General features: G+C 61.7%; 2 protein-coding genes across 4 annotated transcripts; one reads left to right on the top strand and one right to left on the bottom strand.

Annotated features, from left to right (window-relative positions):
- Positions 1 to 6,997: 6,997 nt before the first annotated feature.
- EIF4E1B (eukaryotic translation initiation factor 4E family member 1B) lies at positions 6,998 to 8,907 on the bottom strand. Its single transcript, XM_063168975.1, has 7 exons — positions 8,449 to 8,907; positions 8,210 to 8,295; positions 8,007 to 8,102; positions 7,828 to 7,891; positions 7,535 to 7,648; positions 7,294 to 7,433; positions 6,998 to 7,177 (listed from the first exon to the last, which is right to left on the bottom strand). The coding sequence occupies exons 1-7, from the start codon at positions 8,464 to 8,466 to the stop codon at positions 7,063 to 7,065; spliced, it is 633 nt and encodes a 210-aa protein (XP_063025045.1). The 5' UTR covers positions 8,467 to 8,907; the 3' UTR covers positions 6,998 to 7,062.
- Position 8,908: 1 nt separating this feature from the next.
- SNCB (synuclein beta) lies at positions 8,909 to 13,467 on the top strand. 3 transcript variants are annotated; one of them, XM_063168976.1, is made up of 6 exons: positions 8,909 to 9,066; positions 9,688 to 9,815; positions 11,244 to 11,282; positions 11,628 to 11,746; positions 12,476 to 12,565; positions 12,711 to 13,467. In XM_063168976.1, the coding sequence occupies exons 1-6, from the start codon at positions 9,029 to 9,031 to the stop codon at positions 12,741 to 12,743; spliced, it is 447 nt and encodes a 148-aa protein (XP_063025046.1). In that variant the 5' UTR covers positions 8,909 to 9,028; the 3' UTR covers positions 12,744 to 13,467. The 3 variants fall into 3 exon arrangements, with proteins under 3 accessions (XP_063025046.1, XP_063025048.1, XP_063025047.1); XM_063168978.1 differs by having other exon boundaries at positions 8,948 to 8,969; XM_063168977.1 differs by lacking the exon at positions 8,909 to 9,066 and adding an exon at positions 9,366 to 9,448.
- The last annotated feature ends 7,042 nt before the right edge of the window (positions 13,468 to 20,509 follow it).

Raw genomic sequence — 20,509 nt, 5'->3', positions numbered from 1 at the left:
AATACAGATTGAGGAGATCACTTTTAATTCCACTTGCTTTCCCTCTTGCTGAGGAAAAACTGAAGGGATGGATGAGCCAGATCCTGCTCTGCAGCTGCCAGAGCCCTGAGTCCTGCTGCCAAGGGTCAGTGTCTGCCAGGCTCATGCCCGTGGGGGCATCTGGGACCCCTGCCCACCTGCAGGGTGCTGTGAGGGGCTGCAGCACATGGGGAGCCACGGGAATCAGAGTCTTTGAGGAGAAGATTGCAGAGCCCCAGGCCTCCAACCCCACATGCTCAGCACCTGGGTGTCCTGCAAGCCCCAGGGGGATGCCAGAAACACCGGTCCTACTGGGTGCTGTAAATGGATTATTACTCAGAGTAATTAGGTGGAATTAAAAATTAATTCTCCTCTCCAGTGTTCCGCGGTCATGGCTCAGCCACGTGCTGCAGCCATTGTGTCAGGGCTTTCTTCTGAAAACGACTGGATTAAGGTGGAGGCGGGGGGAGGGCATCACCTGGTGAGCAGTGGTACACCCAGCCCCTGTGGGCTGCAGCTGCCAGCTCCCTGGGGATGCCAGCTCCCTGGCACGGCTCACCTCTCACCACACGCCCCAGGTGCCCCTTCAGCCTGGGCCAGCTGGGCTGAGGCAGCTCCCACCCCCCCGGAGCCTGGCAAGGGCCCTGTGCCCTGCCCGACCTCCTGCCCAGCCCTGGCAGCCACGGGCAAGGCCAGCCCTGAGATTTTCTAAACTCCCATCAAATATTTAAGTAGATATTTGAGCTCATGTATAATGGATCGCCCGTGCGCTGCCTCCCTCTCCATTTGTGGTATTTAAGGAAGGCGAATATTAAACACCATTGTATTAGCAAAACCGCGCCTGCTTAATTGAGTTACAAACAGGGAAGGTGCTGATGGGTAAACAATGCATAATGCAGGGCCCCAGGGCAGCATGTGGCAGCCCTGGCACCAGGCAGGGCTCTGTAGGGCATGGGACAAGAGGGTGCTCCAGCAGGGTGGGCACTGGTGCTGATGGTACCACTGGCAGAGCCAAAGGTGTGAGGAACACGTGTGCTGTGTTACAGACAGGTGACAGCATGGCACAGCACAGCCTGGCATGGGACAGCTTGGCACAGCACAGCATGGCACAGGACAGCTTGGCTTGGGATAACGTGGCACGGTGTGGGACATCCCAGGTGTCATCCTGCACGGGGATGCTCAGAAATGGAGCCAGTAAGAACAACCCCAGCCACACAAGGAGCAGAAAGATTATGAAAATGAAAAGTAAATAAATATGGATGTTGAGGACCTAATTCTGATAAGAGGATTTTCAAAATTAGCCATTTGCAAGAGTAGATTAACGACGCACAGTGCTGGGGGTGGGAAGGGCTCCTTTAGGATGTGCACAAAGCCCATTGGGCACAGCCTGTTCCTTGTAGCCCTGAGCACCCAAAGAGTCACTCCCAGCTTTTTGAGGAGATGGATTTGCTGCTGCTGTGGGGGAAAATGAAGTGGCCAGAAGCACAGCATGGTGCCACTCTGCAAACACAAGCTCTGCAGACTCAGAACCAGGGTGCCAGGACTTCACCACAGAGAATCAACATCTGCCAGCAGTGGGATGCAGATCCTGGCACCCAGGATGACCCACCCCAAGCACTGCAGTGGGTGCTCAGGATGGAGCTGGTGCTGATGCCCCCCTGGGAGCTCCGTGGGTGCTGGGGCAGGGGCACCTCTGTATGCTCTGAGCAGGGGCAGGAGGCTGCTGGGGCTTGGAGAAGCCTTTCACATCCTCTGGCTGGGATTTTCTATCCAGGCAGCCAAGCAGAAATCTCATTACAGACTGGCACAAAGGCAGTCCCCATCCCTGTCCCCACAGCAGGCTGGGGGCAGGCAGGGTGGGCACAGCTGTGAGCAGTGCGAGGTTGCTCTGGGCATGGGCAGCCAGCGGGCTGCAAGTGGCCATTTGCTGTCCCCAAGCATCCTTTGTAGCACTCACCCTGCCCTGGGCCCATCAGTCCCATTCCCAGCCTAACACAGAGCCCCCACTTTGTGGTACAGGTGGGCCTGAAGTGGGTGCTGGCTCCTTGACATGAGTGGGGCAAAGCCCCTGTGCTGGCAGGCAGGGTGAGGCAGGGCAGGGCACAGGCAGGGCAGGCAGCCCAAGCACCCCGTGCCCAGCACTCCCACAGCAGCAGCAGCAGCAGCCAATTAATTATCAGGGCGGTGGGAGAGCAGCCGGCAGAGCTGTGGGGATCGATGGGCACATCGACCGCCCGGGAAACTCCAGCCCTCCCCGCCAGAGCTGAGGAGCTGGGGCACGCAAGGAGCCTGGCAGCCCCGGCCCCGCGAAAGGGATGGCTGCGGGTGCAGCATCGGCAGCCCCCTGTGAGGGCACAGCGGGGCGCACAGGGCCAGGAGGGAAGGGACAGGCACTGCCCTGTGTCCCCGCAGCCTCGGGGCTGCCACCTGCTCCCCTTGAACCGGGAGAGCGGCTGCTCCCCGTGGTGGTGCTGATGTTTGGATGTGTCTGTGCTGAGGGAGGTCAGGGTGGTCCCTCGGAGCTGTGGCATCCACTGTGGGCGCTGAGGGAGGGGGTGAGGGCAGGGGCAGTACCAGACTCTCAGGGACAGCACGGACACGGTGACTCGTGGAGATGAAGGCTCTGTGGGCACGTGCAGCCATCTGGGGTCACCCAGGCCGTGATAACGCACCCCAAAGGGTTGGTGGCACTGTCTGCACAGCCCCATGCCGCAGCCATGCCTGCAGGTTTGTGACCACAGCTCCCGTCCCTGTCCCCATCCCACCCGCCCGCTGCCCCCGCCCGCCGCTGCCGAGCGAGCAGCGCCAGCCCGTCCCTGCGGGGAGCGAGAGTGCTCAGCCGTGTTCGGAGCCCGCTATCCGCCCAGATGAGAAGTGACAGCAAAGGACCCTTCTCAGGTACAGGCTCCCTGAGGCGCAGGGCAGGAGATTCTGTCCCCGTCTTTGCCTCTTCTGCTGCTGGCACTGGGGACGGCCCTGCAGGCATTTAACCCCTTCCCCACCGCGCAGCTGCAGCTGGAGGGCAGCAGCAGCCCTGCAGCAGCAGTGCCTGCCCCAGGCTGCGAGAAACAGGATGGAGCAGCAGAGCCCGAGTGGGGGAGCAAGAAGCAGAGGTGCAGCCCCTGTGCTGTGCCCCTCTGTGTCCTGCCAGCCCTGCCCAGGCCCACGGGCCCCTCACCTCCCGCATCTCCCGCACCGCTGCTGTCTCTGCCGGGAGGTTGTCATGGGAACCGTGTGCTGTAGGTACCCCTCACCCTGGGTACCCCTCCTTGCACGCCACGGTGATTCCGAATGGAGGGTGGGCACAGCCTGTGCCCTTCCAGGGCTTGGCAGCGAGGGCACGGGGAGCTCCGTTCCAGGAATGCAGGCGGATGTGGGCGGCAGCCAGGGACAGAGGTCCCCTGTGTACCCGCAGCTCTCCTGCAAGGTGCAGAGTCCCCTGGGCCCTGCCTGGGTGACAGGGCAGGCAGGTGGGCTCAGGCACTGCGGGAACAGCGTGGCACAGCCTCAGTGCTGGCAGCCACGCTGCCTGCCCACTCCCACGGTGAGCCAGCGCTGCCTGTTCCTCCCCGGCCCACGCGCCCTGCACGGAGCCAGCAGCTCCTTCCCCAGTTTTCTGGGGGATTTTAACCCTGCAGCACTCACTGGTTGCAGGAATGGGTGCCTGCACCAGAGGTGTGCTAGGGGCATGATCTGTCCTTGCTGCCAGAACTGGAGACTCAGGGAGAAGCTGGACTGGCAGTGCCTGGCCATGGCTGCATGCCAGCGGCTGGCAAGGTGACCCAGCGTGGGCACCCAGCACCACTGACCCACAACTCCTGCACGGAAATGGGGGCACAGGACCCCATCCCTGCAGCAGCAGAGTCCATCCCATTCCTGCTATGCCCCACAGCAGCCCCAGCCCCATATCCCCCACCCCTCTTATGCCAATGTGGGTTCCTTGACCTGCTCCTCCCATCCCCACCAGACCCCACAGCACTCCTGCCCCCCCCAGCCCTGTCCTTGCAGCCCCTCTGTCTGCCCTGCCTCCCACCCCCACCTCCAGCCCTGCCGCATGTCTGCTGCCATCTGCCTCTCCCTTTTGATTAGTATTAATTTTTAATTATTATTATTGACAGGGCTGCCAGCTCGGCTGCCAGCTGGGACAGCTGCCCAGCATGAGATAGGCCGGGGGCAGCCCTGGCACTGCTGTACTCCCTGTGTGGCTCCTGGCAACTGCTGTCCCCACCCAGGGGGTGACTTTGTGCCCCCCCAGCACCCTCTGGCCCTCAGACAGGGACTGTGGGGTGCAAAAGTTGAGGATGAAGGTCACTGTGTCCCCAGAGGGCAGGCTCTGGGTGGGCACTGCCAGCCCCCCAGCCTGGCTGGGCTGCAGGGCTGATGGGAACCCATAAAGCCATGGAGATAAATGGCTCCTATTATTTTTCCAATCAAAAGAAATCCCACTGTGGCTACATGAGAATGGTGATGAACCACGGCACTGCAGCAGCCTCTGCACCCCCCCTGCCCCAGCTGACCTTGGCCTTGTGACGTGATGGGGCAAGGGCACCCCATGGGCACAACGCCCTTGCTGGGCTGTGGGGACAAGGACAGCCTGGCTGCAGGGTGCTCTAGAGGGGCAGTGACAGGGCCGTGTGACACAGTGCAGTAGGTTGAAAGGACAAAGGGACAGACAACCCCTGCCTCTCACACACTGGATGCTGTCACTGCTGGGGAGGGGCATTAATGGTGCATTTCAGGGGGTCTCTGCAATCCCTCCTCCAGTTTCAGCTTTGCCAGCCCCACGCGTGGCCCTGCCTGTCTCTCATTCTGGGGGGGGATTGGAGTGGGGGCGGCTGGGGTAGCGCTGTGACCCCACTGCAGGCAGGGACCAAACAGGGAGGGCAGGACGGACAGACGGACAGACAGACCGCACCGCAGGCAGGGCAGGACGGACAGACAGACAGACAGACCGCACCGCAGGCAGGGCAGGACGGACAGACAGACAGACAGACCGCACCGCAGGCAGGGCAGGACGGACAGACAGACAGACAGAACGCACCGCAGGCAGGGCAGGACGGACAGACAGACAGACAGACCGCACCGCAGGCAGGGCAGGCTGCCATCCCTGCCGCGCCGGAGCCGCCAAGGCCGGGCGAGCGGCACCATCGCGTGGCGAGGCTCCGGCGGTACAGGCAGCACCGTGCAGGTACGGGACTGGCGGGCAAGGCCGGCACAGCCACCCCTGAGCCCTGCTGGCATCACCCCCAGTGTGGGGTGCTACCCCCGTAATGCATCCCCTCATCCCAGTCCTGCCACCAGCAGCAGCCCCAGTTTGGGGTGCTACCCCCCATACTGCATCTCCATCCTGCTGCCCCCATACTCCATTCCCTCATCCCAGTCCTGCTGGCCCCCTATACTGCATCCCCTCATCCCAGTCCTGCAGCACCCCCAGTTTGGGGTGCTATCCCCCCCATAACTCCATCCCCTCACCCCCAGTTTGGGGTGCTATCCCCCCCATACTCCATCTCCTCATCCCAGTCCTGCTGCCTGCAGACCTCCCCAGCCCCGTGCCCCTGCTGGGGAGGGCAGTGCTGTGCTGTTGCCCTCGCACAGAGAAATGACCCAAAGCCATCACACGATGCAAGGACACAGGGACATGGCCTGACACGCTGTCTGCCAGGGATGAGCCCCTGTCTTCGGTCTCTAGCATCATCCTCTGCCTGGAACAGGAGCAATGTTGGGTGTGGAGGGCCCCGCGCTGCCCTGGGGGAGCTGCAAGGCTGATGTTCCTGGAGAAAGGCAGCTGAGTCCCAGGGACAGCTCTCTGCAGCCATGGCAGCTGCAGGGCTCAGCAAGCCCAACCCCACAGGCTGCACTGCAGGCAGGCCAGACCTGGGGTGACACAGCCACAGCAGCTGCCTGTCAAGCTGTGAGCAGACAGGTCACAAACAGTCAAAGAGCAGAGAGTGGTCAATACCTCATCCCTCTGCAGGACAGCTCTCTGCAGAGCCTGTCTGCAGGCACTGAGCCATCACAGCAGGGACAAACCGCCCTGGCTCTGGGCTGATGAGGCGGCACTGTTAAGGACATGTGGCCCTGGAGCAGGTGCAGCCCTGGCTGAGATGGAGCCTGGGTGCTGCTGGAGAGAGTGGAAGATATCCTGGATGAGAGCAGAACTGCAGCTGCACTGTCAGGGGGTGAGCAGACAGCTCCCCCTCTGGAATCTGACTAGGCAGGGCAGCACAGATACAACAATCAAACACACAAAAGATTAAAGGACAGAGTGTGGGGTGGGGCTGGAAGAGAGTATGGGAGGCCAGGAGCACCAGAAGGGGCAGCAGAAGACATGGGCCATGGAAAGGAGGAGTCAGAAAAGTCCCAGGGCTCAAAAGACTGAGGTTGTGAACCTGTAGGTCTGGCACCAACAAAATCTTGGGAAGGAAATGAGCTTCATAGCACCTGTGCTGTGAGTGTCTGTGGGAGGGGATGCAGCATGGGGACCGTGCTGTGCTGCAGCCCAACACCCACCCTGCAGGGACACTGCCAGCCCTCAGATGGCAAACTGATCTTCCTGAGAAGGCAGACCCATGTCCCACACATGTGCAGGGACTTAGGAGAAAAGTGGACCAGCTCCCCAGGCTGAGCTGACCCAGATGAGCTGGGCCTCACTGGTCCCTCCCATGCCCAGGTTTTCAGGGCAGTGAGCTGTGCCCATGCCTTGGCCAGGGGAGGACAGGACCTTCTGGCAGCTCTCCAAGGCCCCCGAAACCACAGCAAACACCCCCATAGCCTCAGGGAGAGGGGCACTGATCCCAGGCTCTAGGGTAGGTGAGGGGACATGTGCAGTGTCCCAAGCCCACCACAATGCCAGCTCTGTGCCCCCGGCCCCGCTCACCCAGAATGTGCCAGGGTTTGGCACATCATCCTCTTCCTCCCAGGAAATGTCCCCAACAAACATGGGCCATCTGAGGTTGCCAGGAGCCCTGGAGACAAAGGCCATGCTCAGATGCAGAAATTTATTGTGAGACAGAACATGGGGACTTCATAGGCAGCTCCCCACAGTCACACCACAAACTTGGTGTTGGCAAGGGAGCCGCTCTTGGTGGCTGTATCTGCATGAGCCTGGTACCCAATGGCCACCTTCTGTGACAGGCCCAGGTGCTCCTTGTAGACACGCCTGGAGGAGAGAAGGGCACGCATGAACAGGGCAGCACCTCTACTCCCATTGTGCCTGTTCCCCCAAGCAGGGGGAGCCCTTATTGCCCCGTGCAGCCTCCCCCAGAGCTGCTTTACCCAATGTGGGTGACCCCTTCCTGGTTCTCGGCTTCCCGGGTCCAGATGGCAATCTTGTCCCCCTTGGTGCGGATGTTGATGACGGCCCCGCACACCTGGTCGCTGTACTCATCAAACATCTCCCCAATGAGGCACAGCAGCTGTTGGGAGGAGAAGGGGAGCCTGGCACAGTCCCCACTGGGGCTCAGCCCTGGGGCAGGGGGAGCAGCCCCAGCAGGACCCTGGGGTGGGCAGCACTCACTGTGTCCAGCCAGAAGCGGTCCAGCTCCGTGTGCCGCTGCTGCTTGGCCAGCGTGATGAGCCAGCGCCCACCGCGCTTGTTCTGGCTGTCCTCCCACATGGGCTCAATGCCATCCTGGGGGTGGGCAAAGGGACAGTCAGGAGCACCAAGTACTGGCCAGAGCTGGCCTGGGGAGCTGCATCCAGCCAGGCTTCCCCTCCCATCTTATGGCAGGGCATGCTGACACCCTTACCAGCAGCCAGTGCCCCCCCATGATGCTGGGTGCTGGGGGATTCTGAGCATGGGTGTCATACCTTGAAGAGGGAGTAGTCACAGCCAGCTGCGAGCTTACTGGCGAGCTGGATGTGAGTGTACAGCCTGGGTTAGATGGAGACACAGAGCAGGTGAGAACGGGTGCCTCAGACTCAGACCCCCCCCACCAGAACAGCTCCAGAAGGGACACGGTGGGTGTGCCCACCCAATGCACACTCACGCCCAGAAATCCTCCACAGTGCTGAATTTGGTGACCAGGCGCAGGTTTGCCTGCCACATCTTGCTCTTGTCATTCTTGAAAAACCAGAGTGCCCATCTGGGGACACAGGGGAAATGGGGTGTTCAGCCATGCCAGAGTCCCTCTCCGGCCCCTACACCCCTCCCAGCGCTGGGAGAGGCTGCCCATGGCCAGGCCTCCCATACCTGTTCTGCAGGGGGTGCTTGCCCTGGATCTCTGCCGGGAGCAGCTCTTGCTGCCGAGCCCTCTGGCGGCGGCGCTCCTGGTGCCTCTGCAGAGGAAGGCGGGACAGCCCCGAGGAGCCCCATGAGCACCCCAACAGGGAGCCTGCAGCCCCGCAGCCGCCTCCCGCACCGGGCACCCCGAGGGCCGGTGGGGCTCTCTGTGTTCTGCAGCCTCCCCAGCCCACAGGGCGAGCACCCACCTGCTCCCCTGTAGCCATCCTGACCAGCAGAGGCTCCCCCAGGCTGCCTCTGGCCCTTAAGTACCCACAGGCAGGTGGGGATGAGGAGCTGTCCCAGCTGCACCTGGTGGGGAGGAAGGGTGGGTGGTGTCCTGGGGAGACGGAGCCAGTCCTGCCCCTCCTGGGGAGCAGAGAGATGGGGATCCCTCTCTAGGGCAGGGAGCTGGGGGATGAGGACAGGGGCTCAGAGCGGGATGAGGGAGTAGAGTTGTGTAAGTTGGGCACCATGTGTGGGGAGCATGGTGTGGTACGGGGAGGGCAGGATGGTACCCAGGGAGGGTGGGATAGCAGCGGGTTGGAAGGGAGGGACAGGATGGGATGGGGAGGATGGAGTCAGGACAGGATGCGATGGGGAGGGAATGGGTTCAGAACTGGATGTGGTGGGATGGGAATGGGGTGGGATGAGGTGGGGAGAGGACATGACGAGGAGGAGATGGGAATGGCATAGAGACAGGGTGGAATGCGGAGGGAGCTGGATGGCGGTAAGGATGTAATGGGGTAAGGGCAGCCTGTAGGTGGAAAGCAGTGGGATCGGGACGAGATGGGACAAGGAATCCGAGGAGATGTGACCGGGAGAAGGTAGGCAGGACGCGATGGGGGTCAGGGCAGAATAGCGTGGGGACAGCATGGGGTGGGATCGCGATGGACGATGGGGATGGGAAGAACGACGGCCCCGGGGGGCCGCGCAGCGCGGGGAGGGAGCCTGCGGGGCCGGGCCGGCGAAGGGCCGGGGGCGGCGCGGGGCGGCGCGGGGCGGCGCGGGGCGGCGGGGCACAGCTCGGCACGGCCGAGCACGGCTCAGCCCGGCTCAGCCCGGCGCAGCCCGGCGCGGCGCGGTCCCCCCCGCGCATCACGGCGCAGCGCGGCGCAGCGCGGCCCCGGCACAGCCGCACTGAGCCCGCCCCGCCGCAGCCCGGCCCGGCCCGGCCCGGCCCGCCCGTCCCCGCCGACAGCGAGCCAGGTCGGGCGGGCTGCGGGGCCGGGGCCGCGGGACCGGGATGCGCGGGACCGGGATGCGCGGGGAAAGGGTGCGCGGGGAAGGAAGGGATGCGCGGGGAAGGGATGCGCGGGGAAGGAAGGGATGCGCGGGGAAGGAAGGGATGCGCGGGGAAGGAAGGGATGCGCGGGGAAGGAAGGGATGCGCGGCGCGGGCGGGCACGGGGCCGGGGCGGGGTGAAGCCTTGCGGCCTCTCCCCGCAGAGCCGCCATGGAGGTGTTTATGAAGGGCTTGTCCAAGGCCAAGGAGGGGGTGGTTGCCGCAGCTGAGAAGACCAAGCAGGGGGTGGCCGAGGCCGCGGAGAAGACCAAGGAAGGGGTCCTCTATGTCGGTAAGGACCGGCTTGCCCTGCCAGCCCCCTGCCTGCCCCCTGCCTCTCCATCCCCGGCTAATCTCTGCCCGTCCCTGCCTGCCCTGCCGGCTCTCTCTGCTTGCCCTTGCCTGCTCCTGCGTTTGCCCTTGCGTCCTCCAGCCCATCCCCCTGCCGTCCCCCTGGCGTTCCCACCTGTCCCCGGCCCCGCTCCCCCTGTCCCCTGCTCCTTCCCCGCCACCACCACCCTGCGGCAGAGTGCCCCGGGGCACAGGGTCGGTGCCCGCAGTGCCTCGCTGCCCACCGGGAATCTGCAGGGCAGGAGAGTGGGCTCCGCAGGCAGGAGCAGAGTCGGGGACTGGTCCCCAGGCTGAGGGGATGGAACCTTCGGGGACCGGACCCCTTGCAGCTCCCAGCCTGAGGGTCTCTCAGCTCTGTGCCCGGGATGATTTGGGGCAGGAAAGCAGAGGAACCATGATGGAGGGGGTGACCCCTGTGTTGGGATGTGCCTGTCTTGGGGCAGGGGGGTGGGGACCGCGTTTGTCCCCCTTGGAGAGGCAGTGCCCTGGCGCTGATCCCACACCGGCATCTCCCCTGCCCCCGGCTGGTGACTGAGGGGTCCCTCCGTGCTGCCCCTCGGGGGCGGGCTCTGTTCGGGGTCAAGTCCTCGAAGACATGGCTGGCAGGAGGAGCAGTTCCTGGGCAGTCTGTGGTGCTGGAATGCCCAGGGAGGGAGCTGAGGCCAGCTCTGCTTGCAGTGGGAGGGAGGAGGGTGCAGGGCTGAGGCTCTGCTCTGCTCCAGAGGGCACAAGCTCTTGTGGGAGAGCTGAGGACCCAAAACTGTTCCCCTGGGCAGTGGTGGGTGCATGCCCTGAGTCCCCATCCTCACTAGGGTGTATCTGCTGGTACAGCAGCTCAAGGAACAGCCTGAGGCCCCGTCCTACAGAGGCTGCCCAGCCCTTCCTTTCCTTCCATCCTAGACACCCCACTCCCATTCCGTGGGGTATCCTGGGTGTTGTTGCTCTGCTCGAGGGAGCCTGGCAGGGTTGGCACAGCCAGCAGCAGCACCCAACTCCGGGCACTCCAGCTGTGGGGCTTTTCATGCTCTGTTGGCACCAGCTGTAGGTTTGGATCCTGTGGAAGATTTCTCTCAGCAGCACTGCTGGCATTCACCCTGCCTGGCTGTGCCCTGACACAGTGCTGGGCCCTGGGGTCTCTGCCCTGCCTGGCACGTGGTGGCAGCTCCGTGCTGCCCCAGTTCTGGCTCCTGCAGGGACAACAGGAGCCTTGAGGGGAGCCAGGCAAGTGCTCAGCCCCCCAGGTGCCCTGGCATGGGGTGTGGACAGACTGCTGTCGTGGATCAGAGCCCTGCCAGGGTCTGGGCATGGCACATGTTGGAGCCCAGCTGTCAGTCCCTCTAACCCCATCTCTGTCTCTTTCTACCCTCAGGGAGTAAAACCCAAGGTGTGGTGCAAGGCGTAACCTCAGGTACGAGCCCCTCTGTGTTCCTTCCGCGGTACCCCTCCGGCCCTGAGAGCATGGCCACACTAACGAGATCAGAGGCTAATTGAGGGGCTGATGTCACTCTGCTAAAGCCTCTTATATAACAGGGCTGGCAACCAAGGATTTGCAGCGGCTGCTCACACTCCTTGCCCAGCTGCAGAGCAGTGTCATGGCCCCCTCCCCTCCCCACCAGGGCAAGGAAGTGAGGAGAGCCTGATCCTGCCCAGCATCTCCCCGCCAGCTCCCCCGTGGGTGGCACAGGGCATGAAGCCACAGCTGGGCACCCTTTGTGGCACGGGGGGCACTGATGGACACCCCTGGCTCTTGCAGTGGCTGAGAAAGCGAAGGAGCAGGCGTCCCAGCTGGGCGAGGCCGCCTTCACCGGTGCCGGCAACATCGCGGCGGCCACCGGGCTGGTGAAGAAGGAGGAGTTCCCTGCAGACCTGAAGGTGAGAGTCCCGGGCACTGCCATGCCTGTGGGGAGGCTGGCACGTGCCCGGCTTTGGCGAGGAGCCCTTTGGCTGTTGCCCAGCCCCAAAGCAGAGAGCATGAGGGTGCCCAGGTGGTCTCCTCGTGCCCCGGGCGGGCACGGCCTCGTGCGCGGCCTGTGCGGACGTGTGCGCGCTCGGCGCCTGCCATGGCGGCCGGGCCTGGCCCGGGCCTGCGGCGCTCCAGCGCTGCGAGGTGACCTGACAGCTGCGGGAGGGGCAGCGGGTTCCAGCTCGCCGCCCCATGAGCCCTTGGCTTCCAGCTTAGCCCAAAATAGCATCAGCTGAAGAAATGAGGCCACCGCCGCCGCTGCACGGGGGGATTGGCTGCCCCCCTTTCCCGGCTGCCAGCCCCGGGGAGGGGTTACCCAGCGCCGCCCTCCCCTGCCAGGGATGCAGGATGCTCCTGCAGCTCCCTGCCAGCTCCTGCAGCCTGCCGAGGCCCACGTGGTGCCAGCACTCATTGCCTGCCCGAGGCTGGGGCTGGGAATAGTGTATATAGGGACCTACACACAGCCCCTGATCCCACGGACTCATGGATGTCACCTGCCAGCTGGGTGCTGTGTGCCAGGATCCCACTGGCTCCCCACGGAGCACCTTGTATCCTGGGTGCATTGCTGGTCTGGCAGGGGTAGGCAGGGTGGGTGTTGTGTCTGTGTGTGGGGCACTGACCTCCTGGTTCACTCTCAGGCAGAGGAGGTGGCCCAGGAGGCTGTGGAGGAGCCACTGGTCGAGCCGCTGCTGGAGCCAGAGGGGGAGAACTACGAGGAACCCCCACAGGTGAGGGGACAGGGTGGCACAATGGACACAGTGGGACAGTGGTCAGTGCACTGTCCAGAGCAAAGCTGCTATTGGGCTGGAGAAGAGAGGGGCTCTGTGCCCCACCTGAACTCTCACACTGGCTCTTTCCTTCCCCATCCCACAGGAGGAATACCAGGAATACGAGCCAGAGGCATAATGGACCCCCATCCTTGCCTCTTCCACCAGCAGCACAACGAACCGCCGGTAGCCCCCTGCTCCTCTCCAGCCGGCCCCAGCCGGTGCCCGTGCGCCGGGGAGGAGCAGGGGCGCCCCTGCCCCGTTCGCTCACGAGTTCTTCCTCCAGTTCCGTTCCAAGGGACCGTGTCCGTGTCTCCGTACCATGTCTAGCAGTGAGAAACACCCGCTGTGTCCAAGCCCCCAAGCCCTGGCGTGTGGCCGAGCCGTGGGCACTGCCCACAGGGGCCAGTGTGTGTGAGTGTGTGTGAGTGTGAGTGAGTGTGAGTGTGAGGCCCGGGTTTATGGCTCTGTCTCCCTCCCAGCACCATAAACCCTGGCCATGTCCCGGTGTGTCTGTGTGTGTACAAAGCATGTTTACCTGCTCGCGGGCTGCTGTACATTTCGCTTGCACGCGTGTCCCTGTGGTTCTGCTCTGGTCATCGTGGAACTATTTTTTTTTATATATATCTCTCTCTATCTATGGGTGGACGGGTCTTTTGCCTTTGTGAACCCTTGGCGCCCCAGCCCGCTCCCCAGCCTGCTGGGTGGTGGCGGTGCCCGCGCCTCCCCCGAGGTCCCATAGTGCCGACGCTGTGTTGTGACGTGGCATGGATATTCCCCCGTCGCTGGATGTGCAATACGAGGGCAGCTGCCAGTGACACAGCTGCCCCCGTGTCCGTGAATAAAGCCAACTCTTGTCTGTAGCCCCCTGGTCCTGCTTGTGGGGTCCCTGGGGAGGGGTTGGCCCCATGCTTTGGTGGCAGGGGCAGTTTTGGGGCTGGTGCTGGGGGAGCGGGCAGGGCTGGTTGCTCATGAGGACAAGATGCCTTTCTGTCTGCTGGCTGCTGCAGCACAGCAGGTCACTGTGCCCTGACTCCAGCCAGACTCTGGCTGAGACTTGGGGTGCAGGCAGTGTCCCCATAGCACCTGCCTGTCTGCAGGACTTTGCATCTGCAGGGGGCCCTGTGGGGCTGAGAACAACAAGCCAGGATGAGGGTAGACACAGCCCTGAGCTCCAGCCCTGGTTCCCCTCTCTTTATATGCCCTTACTCCCCTCAGGAGGCAGGGGACATGGCTGTCACCCGCAGCTTGTTCAGATGCGATGTGACCACCGGAAGGGCAGGTGGGTGTCGCACATTCTGTGGGATGTTTGTCATGGTTGTGGGGTCCCTGGGTTCTGTGGGTCCAGGGTTCTGTGCCCACCCCACAGTGCCTTTCTTGAGTCTTCAGCTCTCCCAGGGCAGGACCACCAGCCCAGCCTAGGCTCTCAGCTAGCCTTTAGCCCCTTGACTGCATCACAAGCTGGGGTGAGAGGCCGGGCTGAGTGTCCCTGCCATGAATATCAGATTAGATCCCCCACCTGTGCTGGCTCCAGCTTTGCCAGCGAGGAGTGAAGCTGCAGCCGTCAGCATGGCCTCACAACAGGTTTGCTGATGCCAGCAAATCCCAGCCTGGCTCTGGTTGCAGCAGTGCTCACAGCACTCACTCTGTTATTGGAAGGACTGAAAAAGCTCTTTGGGGGCTGCCTGGCTGTTCCCTAGAGCGTTTTTTCCTTCCCTTGCCAATTCTGCTATCCATGGGCAAGCAGACCCAAACCAGGAGCAGCATGGCTGGGGCTGGGGCAGAGTGGGGGGAGACAGGAGAGCTGTGAGAGCTGGAAGCCAGAGAGCAGGGAGGGAACTTGCTCAAACCATGCTTTATAGGAAGCAGGGTGTCCCCTCTGTGCACAGCAGGGCTGTGACCCTCAGGGGGCAGCTCCCCTGGTGCTGTGTCTGTGGGTTCAGCTGCCCTCACTGCTCACAGTGAACACCTGCTCCAGGTTCCCTGCCCACACCCAGGCTGGACTTGAGTCGTGGCTGGAATTTTCTAGAGAGGGCAGAGCTTTGAGGCTGGTGTGTGCCAGGAGGGTTTGGCAGCAAAAGGGGGGCAGAGGTCCCCATGTGGGCAGTGCCAGGTGTGAGCACCAGGCACAAGCCTGGCACAGCCTGGAAATGGGGTGCACAGCTTTGTGGGAGCACAGAGAGGGACAGGGACCCAGCAGCAACAAGGAGCTGCTGAGCATGAGGCTTTATCTGAGATGGATGGAGTCGCTGTGGGAAGATGAACCTTGTGCTGACCTGCCAGGAGCTGTGATGAGGTGCCATGGGTGGGAACCCCTCAAATACAGCCAAGGGTCTCTGTAGCAAGGCAAAGAGCCCAAGAACAAGGATAGGTGAGGCAAAGAGCCCTCAGGTACCTCAGCTGACTGTTCCATGGTACAGGACAATCCTACACACAGTGGTGGGAGGAAGCTGGTGTTTGTCCAAATATAACTTGCTCACTTTTTTCTGCTGCCCATGATTTTCAGTGCCAACAGGCTGATGTCCCAGTACCTTCAAGAGCATCCTCTCCTCTGCCCTGGGGGAAGATCTGATAAAACAATGGAGACTGAGAATGGAGAAGAGCCAGGCAAGGTCATTCCAATGGTCCTTGCTCCCTGCAAGTGTGCAGGTGTTCCAGCCCACTTTGCCAAACCCTCCAGTGACATGGAGCAGAGATTGGGGTGTGGGGAGAGGGAAGCTGTGGGGACAAACATTTAACTTGACCCTCTGTGCTGGTAACAACTCCTTCTCAGGAGCTTTTGCTGAAAAGCACAAATAGAAACCTCAGCATAGCTGTTCTTGGTGAATATTTTGGCTGGATGGAGACTAGGACCTGGCAGGACAGAGATCTCCTTGGCTGGTGGGAGGATAGTGAAAAGCAGAGTCGGCTCACCTTCCAGCTCATCCTGTCTTTATCACCTCCAGAGCTCCTGGACGTGGTGTTCCAAGCACAGCATACTGTTCAGCTCCGAGGAGCCAACCCTGATAGAAAACAGATCCAGTGAGAAACAGTCCCTTGGTGGGCACCACGCAGCATGCAGACACAATCTGAGCAATGCTGCACCTCACACTCCTGTGCCATTGGCTGCCACAGCACCAGCACAGAGCAGGGCCAGGAGGGACATCAACTTTCCTGACTGGGACAGAGGATTTTCCACTGTTTGCCCTGAAGCCCTTACCAGCTTGGTACAGCTCCTAAAAGCAAAACTGACACTGCAAAACGAGTCCCAAAACTCAGCAGAACTATGCACAGAGTAGTCAGGGTTTCCAGCTGTCTCATTCTCTGCTGTATCAGCTGTACCAGCGAAGCAGAAGGATGTGTGGAGAGAAAAAGGATCAGCACAGACAGGGCCGTTCCTGCGGGCAGGAGCTCAGGGTGCAGCCTTGGTTCAAAGCCTCTTTCACGGGGGAGGGAGCTGCTGTGAGGAGAGAGGGCTTGGAGGGATGCACAGAGGGCCAGCAGCACTCCAGCTGTGTGTTTTCCAGTTTATTCCTCCCTGTCAATGGCCTCGGGAATGGGCAGCTGCGGGCGCTGGATCGGGGCAGCAGCGCCTGGCCAGGAGCAGGAGCTCCTGGAGTTACAGCAGGGGGAAGCACCTCACCGCAGTTGCGAGCTCGACCTGGTCTGCAGGGAAGGGAGGGCAGGTCCTCCCTGGGAGGAGAGGAAAAAATGCAGTGCTGGTGCTCTCAGGGTCCCACCGAGCTCCCAGGCTCCAAACTGGGGCTATCAGAGTTTACCCAGTGCCCCACTGAGCCGGTGTGGGTGTTGGCTATCCATCTCCCACTCCCCAAGTACTGACATCAGGGGCCAGCACACCAATCCCAGGCCCTGCGGAGGTAGAAAAATCAGCCACGTCTTGTCCTGCAACTCATTTGCTGAGCTCCAACTGAAGCATATCTAGAACTGGGTGATTTCCACAGGCTGGTTATGGTCTCTGAGACACCAAGGAGACCCCTGACCAAAATGTGGTGCTACCCATGTCCCAGGGCCACCCCAGATTTCCTCAGGTGTGAATGGCTTTGGCTTTCACAGGGTCTTTGCCTTGGCCCTTACCAAGAGGGAGTGCAGAGGTCTTTGCCTTGTGATCAGCACTCACTGAACTCTCTCTCACATGCTGAGGCAGGAGAAACCTTCACTCCTCGCTGAGTCTGAGCAGGGAGTACAGGATAAGGTCCAAGTGAGGCCCTGCCCAGTAGGAGGACAATCCTGAGGGTCCCTCTACACCAAATTCTTAGTAAACTGTGAAGGGATGGTGGAGCACCAGGACAGTGACAGGCAGTGATGGTGGCATCCTCTCTATCTGCCTGGCCAGGCAGCTGCTGCCTGCTCCCCTGGCTGCCAGCACACACTGCTTACAGAGCAGGGACAAACCCACCACCTACAAACTCCTTCTTCGGCTTTTCTATAGTAAAAGGCCTTGTTATTTTCTCAGGCTCGTGTTCCTGTGCAAGAACAACAAAACACAGTTGTTACTAGAGGCCCCAGGAAAAATCACAGAGCTCAGTACAGCATCCAGCAGCTGTCCTGCCCTGCCTGCTGGCTCCAGGGAGTTTAGTCACAGCAGCTGGGGACCCAGGAATGGAAAAAAGAGATAAAGAGATGTGTGAACTTCTGCTCCCTTTGCTCACTGCCCTTCTAAGCCCGTGCTGATTTGCCCCTTCCCCCCGCACAGCAGGCAGGGGTGGGAGCATCCCCAGTCCAGGCTCCCTCAGCGTGTCTCCAGGCAGATGCACCGACCCATAAACCAGAGTTCACCCCCCTGTGCCGCCCCAAGCTGCTTTTCACAGTGCTGGGTGAGTGTTACTCACTACAAACGTCTCCCCCCGCTCGTCAGAGCACACTGGCACCGGGAGAGGGAGGGCTGTGCAAATGGAGCGTGAGTTATGGGCTGTCGGCAGGGAAACGAGGAGTGAACTCACCCAGCATTTCCTTGGATTCATCCTCACACCCACCATGGCAACACAAAAAGGAACATCTGGAGAAGGCTGGGTGAGGCAGACAGATGTTCCCTGCCAGCTCACCTGCTCCCCAGGGGGAGGAAGTGACTCTGGCAGTCGTGACCGTGTTGGTGAATCCAGGCAAGGGGCCACGGCTCCCCCGTGCCACACACACACGGCTCCCTGGTAATGCCATGGAGCCTCTGCAGAGCAGAGCTGGAGGCAGGACGGGATACGGACCTTGAGCCTGCCACAAATGCCACCAGCCAGAGCCGAATCCATGACAACCCAGGCACAGAGGCTGATCTGAGGAGCCCCATGCTGGACACCTCCTGATCAACACCAGCATCCCGGGCTGCCAGGAGGGTGTTCTGCAGCAAGACCTGCCCTCACTCATTTGTGCCCAGGGGGGCATCCTGCTCCTCCAAAGGCCGGCTGTTTTTCACAGCACCTAATGAGCTTTTCTGACTCGTGGCCCCATCCCATGCCCAAGTCACTGTGTGCTTTTTGTTCCCTTTGTACTGACCCACCACAGTGCATTTGTGTGCTGTTAATGCAGCCAGGCTTTCACTTCATGGGCATGGATTGAGCTGCTGAAATGAACCCCTGGGAAAGGAGAGAGGAGAGGTGAAGAGTCCCTGCCTGTCTGCCACAAAGGCACAGAGGCACTGTAGGAAAGGTTTTTGCTCTTCTGGAACAGCAGCATCTGGTTGTGATAGATGAGGGTATTGATGATCAGAGGGCAGGAGCATTCAGCTGTGGAGACAGGATGGGAGAGCTGGGGCTGTTGAGCCTGGAGAAGGCTCTGAGGAGACCTTAGAGCTCCTTCCATACCTAAGGAGAGCTGGAGAGGGCCTTTTTCCAAGGGTGTGGAGTGATAGGACAAGGGGGAATTCTTTAAGCTGAAGGAGGATAGATTTAGCTTAAATATTGGAAAGAAATCCCTCCCTGTGAGGATGGTGAGGCCCTGGGACAGGTTGCCCAGAGAAGCCGTGTCTGCCCCATCCCTTCAAGGTGAGGTTGGATGGGACTCTGAGCAACGTGATCTAGTGGAAGGTGTCCCTGTTCATGGCAGGGATGTTGAAACTCGATAATTTTTAAGATCCCTTCCAACCTAAACCATTCATTGCTTATATGATTCTCTGTGTTTGTTGTTTTCCAGAGCTCTCCCTCATCCTGTGCTGAGAGGTGAAATGTGTGGCTGGGTTGTTCCCCAGTGTCACCACCCAGCTCTGGCTGACTGATGCCGTGCTTGGGTCCCTCTCAGTGGCACAGAGCAGCTGGCAGAGCTGGGCCCCTCTGTGCCCCTGTCCCTCTCTCTGCCCCAGCTGGCCCTGGGGCCACATCCCTGTCTGTACCCAGGAACACCCTGAGTGATGTCCTCGGCCACCAGGCTGCAGCGCTCTGGATGCAGTGCTCTCCCATCCCACGGGGCTGTGGCACGGGCTGTGTTTTGGGGCACCTGGGACACGAGGTGGTGGCAGGGATCAGATATCCCCCCCCAGCATATCCACACCGAGGCAGCTGGGGAAACAGCGCTGTTTTTAGGGTGCTCGGCGCTTTTGGGTAACAGGGTCTCTGGGTAACACCCCGAGGCACTCACAGCGCTGGGCACGCTGAGGGTCCTCCTGCCGGTGACACGACTTGGGGCACAACACGGGACACATGGCTGTGGCTGGAGATGGAATCCTGGTGCCGCTGGGCATGCCCTGCCACTGCCATCTGTGAACACCCCACCACCTCCTCACCCGACACCTCTGCCCGCCGAGGGACCGTGGGACCCCCTCTCTCCTGGCAGGGGCCACATTCCCAGCAGCGCCTGCCGGCTGTGTCCCACCGCTGCCGGGCACACCGGAGCCGGGGATGGGAGCCGGGCAGGGCTGGGCCGGGCGCGGGGCCGTGCGGGGCCGGGCGCTGCCGCTCCGCCGTGTGCGGGCCCGGCGGCTGCGGGGGAGCCCGGTGCGCGTTCACGTGGCGCTGCCCGTGCGGCGTGGGAGGCGGGCCAGGGCCCGGGGAGGGGGCGCGGCGCTACCTGCGCCAGCTCCCCCTCCGCCGAGGGAGAAGGCGCTTTTCAGGCAGCAGCCTGGCTCCTCCCGAGCCGGCAGCGCGGGAGTGCGTTGCCAAGGCGATGGGGACCATCTTACTCATCCTCCTCGCTATTGTTCTCCTGCCAGCCCTGAGGTGCCCGGGCGGGGAGAGGAGGAGGAGGAGAAGGCAGCCAGCCTGGGATGAAGGCTGCCTGCGGGGAGGGAAAAATGCTCCCCATGGCACCCCCCATCCACACCCCCCCGGCCCCCCAAGCCCCGGCCAGCGCTGGTGGGACGGGGACACGCTGGGGGCAAGGCGCCGATGGGAATGGGGAGAGACGCTGCTGGCGGGGCTTAGAGGGGCAGTGGAAGCAAATGGCAGCAGGATGTGACCCCGCAGCCTCCTGCCTGCGGTACAGTCCCAGCCAGAGGCCGGGGGTGTTTGTCCCCTCCCCTGCCAGGACCTGTCCCAGTCCATGGTGTCCCTTGGACCCAAAAAGGAATGTGCTGGGGGCTGGGTCTGATCCCATACAGGGCACTATGGGATGTAACCCCACACCTGTGCCCCACAGGGAGTTAGTTCCCCCGCCGCTGCAGGCATGCAGTTGGGTCCAGTCAATGCTGCAGGACTGGGAGCAGCAGGCAGGACCAAGTGTGGGGACCAGCACCTTGAGGAGGGGACACATGAATGGGTGCAGGGCTGCACCCTCCACTCCAGCCTCTCCAGCCATCTGAGAGTGCCCGTTGGTGACATTGCAGTGCCTCGCTCTGCCCCAGAGAGGGAGGGGGGCAAGGATTTTTATTTAATTTCCATATCCTGCCTCCCTATTTTTAGCCTTCGGGGTTTTGTTCCAGGCTGGCTGTTTACTGAAAGAAGCATTTCCAACCTCCCTTGTCTCCAAGCAACCAGGTGTGCCAGC

Source organism: Melospiza melodia, chromosome 14, assembly GCF_035770615.1.
Source record: "Melospiza melodia melodia isolate bMelMel2 chromosome 14, bMelMel2.pri, whole genome shotgun sequence".
In the NCBI taxonomy this organism is placed as follows: domain Eukaryota; kingdom Metazoa; phylum Chordata; class Aves; order Passeriformes; family Passerellidae; genus Melospiza; species Melospiza melodia.
Note: the sequence above shows the minus strand (reverse complement) of the source record. Positions and strands in the feature narration are given on the sequence as shown.

What these genes read in the sequence shown, in the direction of transcription:
- EIF4E1B (XM_063168975.1), bottom strand. An exon ending in ACCGCTTCTGGCTGGACACA is followed by an intron (nt 7,434 to 7,534) that starts GTGAGTGCTGCC and finishes TCCTCCCAACAG; the next exon opens with CTGCTGTGCCTCATTGGGGA. An exon ending in GAAGGGGTCACCCACATTGG is followed by an intron (nt 7,178 to 7,293) that starts GTAAAGCAGCTC and finishes TCTCTCCTCCAG; the next exon opens with GCGTGTCTACAAGGAGCACC.
- SNCB (XM_063168976.1), top strand. Translation starts at nt 9,029, where the DNA reads ATGGGACAAGGAATCCGAGGAGATGTGACCGGGAGAAG. An exon ending in GGAAGGGGTCCTCTATGTCG is followed by an intron (nt 9,816 to 11,243) that starts GTAAGGACCGGC and finishes TTCTACCCTCAG; the next exon opens with GGAGTAAAACCCAAGGTGTG. An exon ending in GGTGCAAGGCGTAACCTCAG is followed by an intron (nt 11,283 to 11,627) that starts GTACGAGCCCCT and finishes TGGCTCTTGCAG; the next exon opens with TGGCTGAGAAAGCGAAGGAG.